Source organism: Tinamus guttatus, unplaced genomic scaffold (assembly GCF_059628265.1).
Source record: "Tinamus guttatus ecotype Peru unplaced genomic scaffold, ASM5962826v1 Tinamus_guttatus_pri_ptg000150l, whole genome shotgun sequence".
Taxonomy (NCBI): Eukaryota; Metazoa; Chordata; class Aves; order Tinamiformes; family Tinamidae; genus Tinamus; species Tinamus guttatus.
In genome coordinates this window covers 8571904-8586199 of record NW_028288684.1, presented here as the reverse complement: position 1 = coordinate 8586199, position 14296 = coordinate 8571904, and the positions used below count along the sequence as shown (strand labels likewise).

The 14296-nt window shown below is 39.6% G+C and overlaps 1 protein-coding gene across 2 annotated transcripts in view; it reads left to right on the top strand.

The window, feature by feature from the left end:
* Positions 1-11909, top strand: part of SGCG (sarcoglycan gamma) — a 114845-nt gene extending 102936 nt beyond the window's left edge. The window contains exons 7-8 of one of the 2 annotated variants that reach the window (XM_088522288.1): positions 10834-10957; positions 11578-11909. In XM_088522288.1, coding sequence (XP_088378414.1) covers positions 10834-10957; positions 11578-11751 — 298 coding nt within the window. In that variant the 3' untranslated portion in view covers positions 11752-11909. The remainder of the gene's footprint in view (positions 1-10833; positions 10958-11577) is intronic. The other variant, XM_088522287.1, reaches the window with a different exon arrangement.
* Positions 11910-14296: the final 2387 nt, after the last annotated feature.

Sequence of the window (14296 nt, the reverse complement as noted above, 5' to 3'; positions counted from 1 at the left end):
ATATCTTGTAGATTCTACCTATCTGTGAAATTATGCAGTATCTGAGAGGAATTTTGAGGGTTGCCTTGGAATCTGAATATGCGATTTAAACATCTAAAATGAAGTTAGGTGTCTAAGTACTTCCAAATACGTGCTAAGTAGACCCCTAGGATTAGGTAACATCTACATCTGAAAATTAGAGACTAATTTGTCAAGGCTCTTTAGAAAGCTGGTCAGGTGTCTTAGCTCTTTTAGATTTGACAAGAAGTTTTGGATATAGTCAGAAAATATTTTCCCTAAACGAACACCACTAAGGAGGGACCTGTTTAAAAATAGTCAGCAGTAATTAACAATAAAATGAATATATCTTGACTTAAATATATATATGAATTATAAATACATATATGTATATAAAAACATATTATCGTATATGGGTACATTTGTCAGTGAATGGGTATATTCTGCAACAGACATTAATTCCACTTTTTTTTTATGGCTCCTACCACTCAACTCTTTATGTAGGTTTACTTTATCCTTTTCATTGCCCATTCATAATATGATTTTCTTTTCCTATTGAAATACAGGTTTGCTAGGACTAAATTGGATAAGACAGGGAGAAAGTTTTGAAGCTGAAGTAGCAGATTTTGTGGGCATATGGATAAGAATTATTATGGAAATCTAGAAAGAGACATATAGAAGACAGTCAGGCTAAAAAGATTTTGCTAATCAAAATTTAATCATATCTGTGATACTAATCCTTACATGCTAATTGCATAAAAGTACCATTTGACTAATTGAAGAAAGTGATTTTATTTGCAGTATGCATTTATTTGCATTTGCGTTATGCACATCAAAAGCCCAGTCAATCAGATTTGAATGAATTACATAACACAAAAATAAGTCTAGAGTTGTGAATCAGTATTTTTAAAGCATCTCTTCTCCCTGACTAGTGAGACTTTTTTACAGCAATATATTTTTTATGAGCTCTGGTGTTAATTTGCTTGATATAAATTTGCATTCTGTTCCAAGCTGCCAATTTATCTCTGAAGTAATATACCCTCTATTGAGAACTGCAGTGTGCAATGCTAACAAGTACAAATTCAGACAAAACAGGAGCACTGTCTTTCGTGGCCTGAGAAGACACACATTTTTGGATAGCGCATTTATCAGCCCCTCACCTCTCCAGCCAGGCTGCACCTGAGGCATGCCCACATGTACCCGCTTTTGGATAGAATCATGACTAATCTGGGAGTGTAGTTGTGGAGGCTGTAAAAGCCTTCTGGACCTGGTGGGCTTCAGGGCATAGAAGGAGTTCTCCTTCCTTGCCTGCTACAGCTGGTTTGTTGTGGCAAAGACCTTCATCTGCAAGAGTCAGGCTGCTGTGGTCCCCTGTCCTCAGGGTCAGGCAATAGAGAGGGTGAACACGTATTCCCAATATGTGCATGGACTGCAAACACTACACGCGTGCCATCCACCTAGATCAGTGCACAGGAGCATGCCTTTGGTGGCACCTACATAAACATGAACATTCCTACGTGGGATGGCCCAGTCCTGATCCCCCTCTCTGGCTGCTCAGAGCTGTAGTCTGTTTGTTAGTGTGATATATACTCACACAACGTGTGAGTATACATCTCCCACACGAGATAGTTAGGATTTAATAAGAATTTAAGATAGACTGCAGGAATCAAACAGAGAGCTCAGTCAGGCTGTGTGACCATCCATCTGCCAGCCAACCCTTTTTATCCTCTTTTATCCTCTGCTTTCTTGTTTGTCCCTTAGATCCTGCTTGATCTCTCTCTTTCTACACCTTTGGTTCTTCCCCCAACATCCCATAGCATCCCATAGTTACCCCATTCTAAACTCTCTATTTGAAAATGTTCTTCCTCCTGCATGCTATTAAGGATTTTTCTCCTGTAGGCAATAACTCCCTTTACATAGCTTTTCATGAAGAGTTCATTCATTAAGGGTTTCACATTAGGGACAATAATGCAATCATTTTTTTTTCCTGGACTTAGAGGCAGCCATTTCAGTGTTCTTGGTTCCCACTGAATAGGTTACCAGCATTCCTCCACCTGCCGTTGTTCCTTTGGTTTAAGTAGCTCTTTGCTTAATGCAGTTGCCCTATGACAAGCCACCTGTGACCACCCCATTACATGCCTTCTTGCCGGAGGAGGTTTTCCTGAGAACACAGGGCAAGTTTCTGCCCAATGTTGCACCCAACTTTCACAGAAGCCAGTCACATAGGCAGTTCACGTCCTTTCAAAAGCCTCTGTTCTTCAGAGGGGTCACTTTTAACCCATTAAAATCCAAAGAACTTGTTTCTGCTCTTTGTAGGAGACAATGCTATTTACGTGTTTTCCGCAGCTCCTTTTCTCAGCAGCGCAAAGACCAAAGGTGCAATGATTTCTGCTCCTCAACTGTTGAGACGGATGCCTGACAGTGTCAGGCTGTTCTATAACATTGCTGAAGTGAACTTGTCATCAGTGATTACAGCATGCTCCACCAGAGCGAAAGCTACCGTGAAATCTTCATTGGTTGATTGTCTCAGCTACAGCCACCTTGCAGATGACCAACTCCGTTTGTACTTCTGCAGTTGCGTGGTCCCTGATTTAAGTTGTAATACAGAACTTGGTGGAGCAGCCAGTGAATTCTTTTTCACAGCTGGAGGGGGACCCATCTGCCTATAGGGCCAAGGCCTTATCCCTGGTGGGTTTCTGTTCATAGCTATTTGCACAACAAGTGAGCATTGTTACCTGCACTTGAGGAATAGTTACAGTTACTTGGAGTCCTCTGCTTCTGTATAGTAAAGAAAAATATAAAAGTTCCAGGTAGCTAACTAGGATTCTACAACAATGACACATATAGTGCCAAAGTAAAGTTTTATAATCCCATAAGTTGTTTTATAGTACAATTAAAGTGATGTCAAAAAGGTAGTTATGCTGAAAACATCTGTGATGTGCCAGATTCAATCATGTTCACTGAGGCCTTGGTCTTTTTTAATTACCTTGAGAGCCAGCACATTATAAAATTAAGGTCATCCCAGAGACTGCTTCTGAATTAGCTCTGCCTGCCCCTTTTAATCACAGCTGTCAGTCTGGGGAAAAGCTGAGGCTTCTATTTTAGTCATAGTTCAGTTCTGATCTTTAGTCTCCGTTCTTTCTAAATCTCTGCCTTGAGTGGTGGTGGAGAAATAGGCAAAATGCCTTGGTGTTTAAGGCTGATAGAGCACTAGTAAACAAGTAACCAGCTGTAATAAACAACCTCCAATGTTTTTGAGTAGGTTATAGTAGTTGCTTTAGATTGCTTTTATAATCTTTTGAAAATGTCATTAAAAGTAGGCAGTTTTATTCTCTTTCCAAGAGAACATATAAATGCATTTCTCCTAGAACGTTTTTATTTAATACAGCTCACATAAGATAAACCCTGTCAACCCAAACCTGGGAACCACGTATTAAAAACTGGGTTTGCAATTGTGTTTGTGCATACAGATCACCCCAAACCACGAGCAGGGTTGGCATACGCTGTACAAGTGCTTTGAACCCAGAATCTCATAGTTCAGCATCTGATGTCATTAATTGCACATTTAGAACACACATATGGCACAAATTTAGAACACAGGCTACTTAAAAAAAAATAGAATGATAAATGTTTCCTTTAAATTAAAGGGAAGGAAAATATAGTGAAGAACATACTAGCTATTCTCTTCAAGAACATCAATTTTTAAGAATGCCACATCCAAAGAAATGGGACACATCAGGGATGGGCCAGTTATCCTGAGCATAAGACAAGATAAGATGCAAACAAAAACAAAATTTGCATCTTCTTGGCTGATTCTTCACGTTTTCCTCATTATGTGTAATTCAGTTGATAATTCGGTACACACTTCTGGTTATATTGCGTTCTGATTCTTGCATATTCGGGCCACATTCTCAAAAGAGTCCTAGAGGAGCTCTGTGCCCAGTGTAAAGAGAGTTCTTAGATGTTCACCCGGTTTCAAAACTCCCTTCTGCGGGAACACAAACCCTCATTCAAGATTCATTCATTTAAGTGGCAAGAGATGGTCCCACAGGATGCTGCACAGATGCCTTCTTCAGAAAGGCTGATGTCCCTGGAGCTCTGCCTGGGTTCACCTCTGCTCAGCAAGTAGTTAAGGTGGAACCGATCTCACCTCATTGAGATATCTACTATCAGATCTACAGCAGATCATCATATCCACCAGATCCCTGCACCTTTTTATGAAAAGCAGTGGATACTGTTAGGGAATGATGCGTTTTTTATATTAACAGACATCTAACACAGATTGGATGAATTACATCTTTGCAGTGCCTGTTTCTCTGCGTCACTGTGAAGAGTGCATTGGGAAGGATCAATCCTTTCCTACCGCAGGCAACTACAGCTTGAATGTCCTGACTTTACCACAGCTTCGTCATTTGAGGAAGCAGACGATTTCATTCTATCTACCTAAAATCAAGGTCTTTTTTTCTAAATTGATAAAAACTTGCATTTCTCCTATGTTCGCTAAAGACTTTGATAGTAAATTTAAAACACAATCTTAACATCATAACTGTTTCTGTCAGTGATGGAATGAAGAGTCTTGGGCATTTTGGGTGTCTCTTTTGGGATCTGGAAGGAAATGTGCTCTCATGGCCCGTGAAACTTAGGACCATACCCCCAGTCTCTTTCCAATCCCCCTTTAACACCTTCTAAAACCTGCTGTGTGAATTTTCTCTTTAATTTATTGGTGAGACTGAGCATGGATTACTTAAACCAGAAATAATATTTTAGAATATTATTAGCAAATGACACAATGCAGTGAAAATGATATATTTTCTTCCTTTCATTGTAAAACGATTACTATAAAGACATGCATTTTAACACACATTGGATCTTCTAAAAAATTCAAGCCACACTCCAACAGCTTGCAAACTTAGACATAAGGCTTCATTCAGAGTGTCATCATGGATCTGTTACTTAAGGGAGCTCAGTGATTATTTGTGGCATAAATCCTTGGGCTTTCTCTTCCACACCATCATGTAATACTGACTCCATTGATCCCGGTGGGATTTAGTTACTCCGTGCTCATTTATTCCAGCTAAGCAGAACAAGCCCAGCTGCGTCATGCCTGACAGCTCCTTCCTGAGACCTGGCAGAGAGGAAATCCTCAACGGGCACCAACAACCTTTTTTTCCCCTCCAGGGTTGAGAACTAGCTCTGAAGTGGTTGAGTTATGACATGCTCTTAGCCCTTACCACCACACACATCTGGGAAAGGATATCTAGTAATGCCTTTGTGCTCTGCAGAAAACTGGCTATAAAGATAACAAATGTCTTAAAAAGATATTTATTTTCCTTGATCTCACAGAATTCATTACAGGTTTGATAAGATACTTCTTAAGCTTAGCAACCATACTCTAATATCAACACTTTTATACCTTGTGGATATCAAAGATTGTTCATTGAAGCTTGTTTTATTTTTAAAAAAGGAAAACACTTGCTAAAGAGCAACCCTGCAATAATGTTATACCCTCCTTGAAAAAGACCCTTGTTTTGGTTTGCTGTTAATAGTCCTTTTGTAAGAAGCGCCAACGTTTCACCCATTAGGACTCTCAGCACATGTCCATCTAAAAATGTCAAGAACATGAATGTGCTAAGAAAGAAGGTTCACAGAAACAGCAGTGCCTGCTACATTCCTGTGAGATTCCTTCAAAATAGCTCTGCTGATATTAAAGTATTTGGGATGTTTCAGTGGCTTTCAATGTGCATTTGTGTCTATTTTTAGAGATTAGCGATGTTATGAACTGGCAGCAAAGCCTAGTACATTTGGAGACTTTGTCAAGTGGTAGGACCCAAAATGACAGCCCTTCCAAAATGACAGTTCCCGTAATGCATTTAAGTATTAAGCAGAAGAGACTTAAATTCAAGAGAAAAAAAAAAAAAGGTGATTTAGACACAGGTTAAAATAAACAGCTCAGTAATTGGTAGTCTCTCAACTACAATAGAGCAGTTGAAGATTTTTTTTAAAAAAGTGCTGCAGAATTAGCAAAAGAAGAGGTGCTTTTTAGTACACTACCAAATAATTTTTCTTTATCACAGCTCCTATATATCTAAGTACACACCTCTGAACAGACACCCCTAGTATATTGTTCTGAATTAGATGGGACCCCATTCATTTTCTTATGATATTATGAAAAAGCATTTCTGTATTTTCACAAGATGCTGGTGATTTTCTTTTTTTATTGCTTCCACAGTAAAAATTGCTTTTTCTTACTTCTACAGTAAAAATTATTTTGGAGAGGTGTATTTGGTGTATTTAACCATTCTAATATTAAATTGTAATGTATTACTATTATGACTTTTCCTGAGAACTTCGAAGGAACTGCAAAAAGTTCATGTTCACTTTTAAATAATTCTCATTTTGTTCTGATTCATGTAAAATCCACTCTTTTACATATTGCATTTCATCCTGACATCTTTTTGTTTCTTTGTAATTTCAAGACAGCATTATATTCCCCTAAAAGTTACTATTTTTTTTCTCCCTGTATAGTTAAATCTCTTTGAACAGTCATAGAATGGCTCTTTTTGAAGGAAATAAAAACGAAACATTTACCTTTAGGAGATAGAGATGTGTTCCCAGTTGTGGTTTGGAAAATGCTGAATAGACCGTGTGTACAAAAGTAATCCCAATTTAAAAAATAATAGCCTAACATGGGATTCAGTGTAAATGAGCTCTCTGTACTGACATTAGTCTTATTGAAACAGAAGATGTGTCCAATGCAGACAGCTCCTAGGAGGAAAAATGCCTGGAAAATGAATTCTTTGAAATAAACTACAAAAAATGGGAGGATGTAATTTAACCATTGACCAACTAATGGACTTGACAGGATAAAAATGTATGCTGTTTTTCAGGCAAATTTATTTCATTATAGTTCATCTAATTTTTTAATCAGTGAAGCTCAGTATCAGTGTAACAAATGGAAAGACTGCAGCACTGGAGCAGAAACCAAATATTCCCCCTTTAAATGTAAATGAGAAATTCAATAAATATGGTGAAAAATATGGCTTGTCAGTCAGAGTTTAAATGATTTACGGTATTTATAACAAATCAAGATTTTGTGTCCAGGCATGACTAAGGAACCTCTGTGTTTTCTTTACTGTGCAGAAGCTGACTGGGGAAGCAGATTTAATGTTGTTGGTATTTTGTATTTTTGATGTTCTGCAGAGTATTTAGAGTCTACTAATGAGTACTAATACTTCCATGTCCTTTAGATATAGAATGTTGTTTGGAGCATGCTCAGAAGCTCTTCTCTATTTGCAGAGAGATGTGATTTTAGGAGGCATTACATTGAATATAATTTTGCAAAACAAAACAGAAATGAGACTGAGTTCTGAGTTCAGCTGTTTTGCCCATTTTTGCCTTGGGACCTGCTGGCAGACAATCAAAAGTCACAAGGCAGGATGACAAGATACATACCTGTGGGAAATCCCATTCCTGTTCCCACATTCTGGTCACCCTCTCTTCTTGCCTGACCTCAAAGGGAGCAAGCTGCTGGAAATCAGTGAATAATTGTGGCAATTGGCAGTAGGTATTAGTGTATACACCTCTTCAGTTCAAGTGTAGAAAAGGCACTTCTGCCCATTTTCCCTATAAAGAGATCAATGGTTTAAAATTCCATATATTAAACCATAAATAAATAATGACACCTTTTTTCCCATCCAGCTAGTATATGCTCAAGTCATAGTCATGGCACGCACCCCTCCAGCGCCTCGCTGCACTGCCAGTGGATCAGACGGCTTCCAGGATAGCCGTGAAGACAGTATCCTCCCGTTGCCTTTCAAAGGATTAACATACATTCAGAATAAAAGCAAACTCTCATAATACGGATGCAAAGTCCTTAACAGGAGGCTACCTTAACATCAGGCTAACAGACTGCTTGCTTTTGCACCGCACTGCTCTCATGGTAGCTACTACAGTACCAGAAGCTCCTGGTCTACCTTCCCAGATGAGATACAGGCTGTGACATGCCCCATTTGAGGACAGCACATTACATAATTCCTCCAGATGATAAAGATCTCCAGTCCATTTTGTTCAATTAAATGTATATGTCTGTAATTTTAAAAATAGATAAACTCGCTGGTAACTAGATATTCCATCATCATTCTATGGCCTGAATTCAGGCGAACATTACACAAAGCACGGAAATGCTGAGACAGCCGCCTGTGCTGTTGGTTGCCCATACACCCCTCAGCGTTTGCAAGCAGGCTGAATCTGTTTGCCAAGGCTTTGAGGGATGCGCATTACCTTTTCCTTTTAGTCTACTGTCTTCCCCCTTACATTGCCTAGGGAATGGCTCTCGAAACTGTGATATCAGCTAGTATCTGCACACAGAAGTGCACGTGCTTGCTCATGAACCAAAAAATCCAGCATGCAGGGCCACTTCCCCGTGTCATCTACTTTAACCAGATCCACTGGTCTCTGATCACAATAAAGCCCCTTTTTCTTAATTATTCTTGTGTAAATACCACCACACATAATCATTGCCGTGCTCTATCCATACTTTCTGACATACTCTGAGTTCATACAGGTGTCCCCATGGGTCAGATCTGCTGTAGGGCAGTTCTGCATCCTCAGGCCTTAAGCTTACAGGGGAAAGCAGAACCTGCCACAACTGGGATTGTTGGGGAATAGAGGTAAATTAAAGATCAAAATCTAAGGGACCAACGGGTCACTCATCTTCAGTACCAATCAGGGGCATATTCAAATTCATAGTTCAATTTAGTCACATAATGAGTCTGTATTTGAGACACTTAACCTTTGACAGCCCTATGAAGAAAAATATCAGTATTGTTATTGATTTTGCTGTGCTAAAATCTCATACATAATAGTTCCAGGGCACTTTTAAATCACTACTAAAGCTTCAGTGTAGTTTGCACTGCCAGGAGACACCAGTGGCTTGCTTAATTAAGTAAATCACCCCTTAGTTCATCTGAAAATAGGAGCTATATAAACAACAGAAACTTCAAATGATGATTAATATAGCAAATGTAATTCTGCCCTATAATTTAAATTATATATAAATCAGATCATATATCTGTAAGTGATTCGGGAATCTTTATGCTTCTTGTCAGCATTAATTTTGGTAGAAAATATGTCTCTGCTCTTTGACTGCTTTCACATGCCAAAGTCTGATAATGCTCTTTAGAAATATGTCGCAGTCTCCTTTCTTCTAATACTCAACAGATCTTATAAAGAAAAATGTATGCCTACACATACATTATTTATATAGTGAATTGTTTTACAAAAACACCATCTATTTCAATGTTTATAGCTTTTTCTTAAGACAAACTAATGAAAAATTTGTATTCCTGGTATATACAACTACAATGGCATCATCTTATGAAAATATATGAAACTAAAAATTATTCAAAATATGAATTTTGATTAATTTTTCATTGTATGTTGTATATAAATCTCTAAAAATAACTCCACGAACCCTGGAACTTGTGTCTGATGCAGCACAAGGGCAGACCAGGGAATGGGAAGGAAGACAGCGGTCTGTATTAGAGATGCAGCCTCTGTTTTGCTACCACTGAACTGCAAACATGCGGAATAGAAAAGGTAATATGACTGTAAAGCTGAGACCAACGTAATATTTCTATAACTCAGTTAAATTAAAATTTCTCCTGAACTTGTTTCCTCCTCTCCTGATTTCTTGTCTCCAGTGCTGGAACCAGAGACCTGTCCAAATTCCCTCTCTCCTGACACGAGCATCTTAGCACCTATCTGGAAGTCCTGAGCTCTTCCAAAAAATATTTCAAATAAATGATTTGTTTCAAAAAAGGCATGTGTGTCAGGGCAAAATCAGCATGTGTCTGCACAAAAAAACATCCCAAATCCCCCCACGTCTGCTTCCCAATTTAAAACACTGAGGATTAAATAATCTGAGGTCCTTTGATTCATATTCTCTAAGACAAAACAAAAACAGAAAGAATATGCAACACAAGCAGGGAGAAAGGGAAATTGCCTGATTAATGCAGGCTGGTGTCCTCAGCAAGGGTAAGATAATAGTCAGAAATAAATGAAAACATGGGAAAAGTCTGATCCTGTGGAGTTCCCAGTACCTGCAGCTCTTCACTAAGTAACCCTCAAAAGCAGCAGTATGATCATCAGCTTGTTGCTGAGTTTGGAGTTTTTCTTTCTTTCCCATGATTTTCATCCTTGCTGTTGATTGTGGAAATTATGCCAAAACTGAAGAAACGAGACCTTATCTCCCCAGAAAAAATAAACCATCAAACAAGCTATTAATCCTGCAAAGCTGCCCGACGCGGGGATTATTCAGCCAACGCGGGCCCTTCCCGCCACCTTGTGGTACTTCAGGGTTTGCCGCTTTTTCGGACACAGATTTTATTTCAAACCAACCTATTGACTTTGCTGACCTTAAATACCCATCCAGTTAAACTACACATGTGCACGCGGTGAAATTTTGGCCTCACTGACAGCCGAGGCAAAACTTTTGCCATTTAAAAGCTTTCCACACTGCAATCAATGCATTAACTTAAATACTCTGTAATGTCACAAATGAAAACAAGCTCAAAACTTAAGAATGTAAAACTGGCATTATGATCTTGAATTCATCTTTTCATTTATTTATTTATTTAAATTAAGGATATACTAGTGCTTAAATAGCTGTCTATTTTTAAATCTACATAAAGAACAAGGACACTATCATCTTTAAGTGTCTTTAGGCAATATTTTCCAAATATTTGCTTATTCAACATCTACTTATAACTCAAAATAAAGAAATATGTGAGAAGGAATAAAGGAATGTACATCAAAATTTCCCATTTCTGCTTTCAGATTGGAATCACCAACTCGATCTTTGAGCATGGACGCACCCAGAGGCATTAATATCAAAGCACAAGCTGGGAATATCGAAGCTCTTTCCCAGATGGATATCAAGCTGCACAGTAGTGATGGTGTGGTGAGTGCAGGCACTCCTGTCTCCATGACTATGGCCCATCTTGACAGCTGAGCATATCTCAGAACGTTACGTCTGTTTTTAAAGTTCTACTAATTCAATTCTTCGGATTTTAGGAAATGGGATGTTAAAGTGAAAGGTGCCAGTAATAACATATTTATGCATCAGTCAGATTAAACTGTGGTATAAATTGATCTAAGGTTGATCTCTAGCTTATAGAAATCTTTTAAGTAAAGCTCTGATGCTGCTAATCCCAAGGCACTCCAGCAGCGTTTTTGGACCAGAGGTTAAGAGATTCAGCCCAGAGCCTTCACTGAAGAGTGAAGCTCTATAGAAATCTCCAAGAGCTTCCCCAGCAGCAGCAGCAATGCTAGGAATTGCTGCAGCCTATTGACCCGGTCTGGCAGGTCAAGGAGGGAAAGGCACCATGTTCATCCTGCCCCCAGGCTCCAGCACTTGCCCAGGAGCCCAGGCCTTGGAGCAGGTTTGTGCACAACCACTGTGGGCAGGGGACTGTTCTTACGCCACTGTCTAGACATAGTCAACTCGGTCTCTGGAAGCCTTGGTTCTTTCTTGTATAATTTTCTCCAGCAAACTCATTTGTCCTGCTCTCTCCTATGCAGCTTTTGCTGGATGCTGAAACCGTGCGATTGCCCAAGCTGCCGGAGGGAACAAGAGGTGGCTCTGGTATTTCTCAGGGGCTCTACGAGATCTGCGTCTGCCCGGATGGAAAGCTCTACTTGTCAGTGGCTGGCGTGGGCTCCACTTGCCAGGAATACAGCCGTGTCTGTCAATAAAGCACCAGAAAATGCCACATATTCCCTTGCTATTCTGAGTTTTGTATTACTACTAACAGCGCATTACTGAAAGCAGAAATTTAAAAAAGAAAGCACTTGAGTTTAGGAAACGAATCTGTACCTAGAAACCCGGACTGCAGACTGGAAGGAGCAGAAGAGCACAATGACAGCTCAGCTTCAGAAAAATGACTCAAATCAAGTGAAATGTTCCCACAGTACCATTTTGAAATCAGCCATACGGAGAGCCCTAAGAAAAATTTCCAGCTCTGAACTATTATTCAGTCGAATGATTGTCATCATTAATATTTTTGAGCTTCATGGGTTTTTTTTCTCTCACTAAATGTAAACACTTGCTGCATTAATGGGTGAGAGTCACTTGAAGGAATTACTTGAACTATTTGATAAGACAAAGCATTATTTGGGGAATTCAGAAAGTGCCAGGAAATGGTCTATGCAATTTTGTTCTCGCAATAACACAGAATATGAAAGAAAATGTGTGTGTATGAGTTCTGTGCAAAATGTGTTCATTTTCTGATAGCTTTTTATTTTAATTTGATTTGCTTATTATAGAGAGTCACATAAACAACAAACTAACAGAAAAAGCTCCAAAAGTTACTAATTAATACCTTCCTGTGTCTTCAAAGCTGTTAATTGTGCAAAAGAGAAATGTGTTAGTATGTTTTATAATAGCAATAGTTTATTGTACCGCCTGTACCATCATAGTCATTTAAACCCTTTTATATTTTAGGACATGCCAACCCAACAAGGCTATTTGCTCTGCCAGCTGGACTAATGAAAAAAAAAAAAAAGTCTTTAATGTAGATTGTCTGATGCAAGAAACTGCTTGGGCTCTGGGAGATAAAAACAGCCCTTTGTTGTTGTTGTTGTCCGCAGGATTTGGTTAAGAGGGCTGTGTCCATCTGCAGCTGTTGACTGATATTTCTGATCAAAGTGGGACCCCATCACAAATGGAGACAGTAAAACTATTATTTTTTACATGAGGACTTTGGATATAGAGTAAATGCTCACCAGAGTTGACAAACCATTTATTGACTTTGTAGAGGAATACAACTGCAGACCCGTTTCCCTGTACAGTGTTGCACTGAAGTCACAAATAAATTGTTTGCACACCTCTGGATAGCAGGATTTGTAATTAATAGCCTGTTGTTTAAACCTCATGGGTTTTTAACACCTTTGATGCTCTTTTGTATATATTTGATGATACTATTACCCAGTTAGGAACTGCTGTCACACAGTGCCTTGGTGTTTATTTACAATAAAAGCTGAAACAATAATCATTATTAAATCAGTGTCCCTCTTTTAGAGGAAAAAAAAAGCTTCCTTCTTAGGGCAGGAGCAGCAGCAAACAGAAGAACGACCCTCTATTAAATTTGCTGCTTTGGCTCTGGTGGACCATCAAAGAAACCAGCACTCAGACAAGACCCAAACACCCACAAAAACACTAGTCGAGGGAAGAGCTCCCCGTTAACACGATCTGCTGCAGCTGGGGCAAGGCCCTGGGCAGTCCCTGCCTCAGGGTTATCCATCAGTGCTCATGTACAATACTGAAATTGCTCTGAAATCAGCAGGGTTGCGACCTAGAAGAGCTTCAACAGGGAAGAGCAGGCTGCGTATGTGAGAGCTGGGATTTTGGGACCCTCCCAGCAAAGCAGGCAAGTGACTCCTTGTCTCCCGGGTTATTTGGAGAGTGCTCAGATTGCTACCACGTTGCCTAAGGGGTAAGTCGGATGTGATACGTCTTTCGTTCCTGAAATTCCCTCTTCGTGGGATTAGACATCCACCTCAGGAGCGAGGCCTGGGCTGTGATGGTCGTTCCTGGGCTTTTACAGGCCTCGCCAGAAACCTCCCTTCAGCCCTTCTTTGAGGTCAGCCTAGGGGCGTTCGGTTCGACGGGCTGCTGTGCTCAAGCAGACCAAATTATGAGCAGTCATTCAACACAGAGAAAGCCTACGCATTATCAGAGAGGATGGCAAATTCCAGGCCTTGTCAGATACCTGAAAGTCATCGCCACGCACAACTGAGAGGGCTGTAACAGGCTTTCACAAGTCTAGTACGACAGCAGGGCAGGAACTTCAAATCTTAGACTAATGAGCCACTGAAAAGTGTATGAATTATCATCATGCAATCATGCATCTGTTTCTGGTCATCAAGGATACGCATATACTCACTTTCCATATGCTGCCAAACTGCTAATTCACCTAGATTAAGCCTTAATTGGCCATACCTTGAAAGTAAGTCTATTAGCCACAGTCTGTCTCTTCTGTTAAGCGACAGAAACATGGAATTTTAAGTTATACATTTTAAGCTTTCACTTTGGAGGCACATTTTTAAATGAGATTTTCCACTAAATACAGAGCAAGGGCTTGGACCCAGGTTTCCCACATACCCCCAGGGTATCCTAACACCTAAACTATTAGGTATTTGGGAGCAGCAACTGTTGAGCCTCTTCTGTTGAAGTTGCTCTTTTTTGACACACTTAAGTTCACAGGTGAGTTCTGGAGCCAGACAGGACCCTCAGCAGACC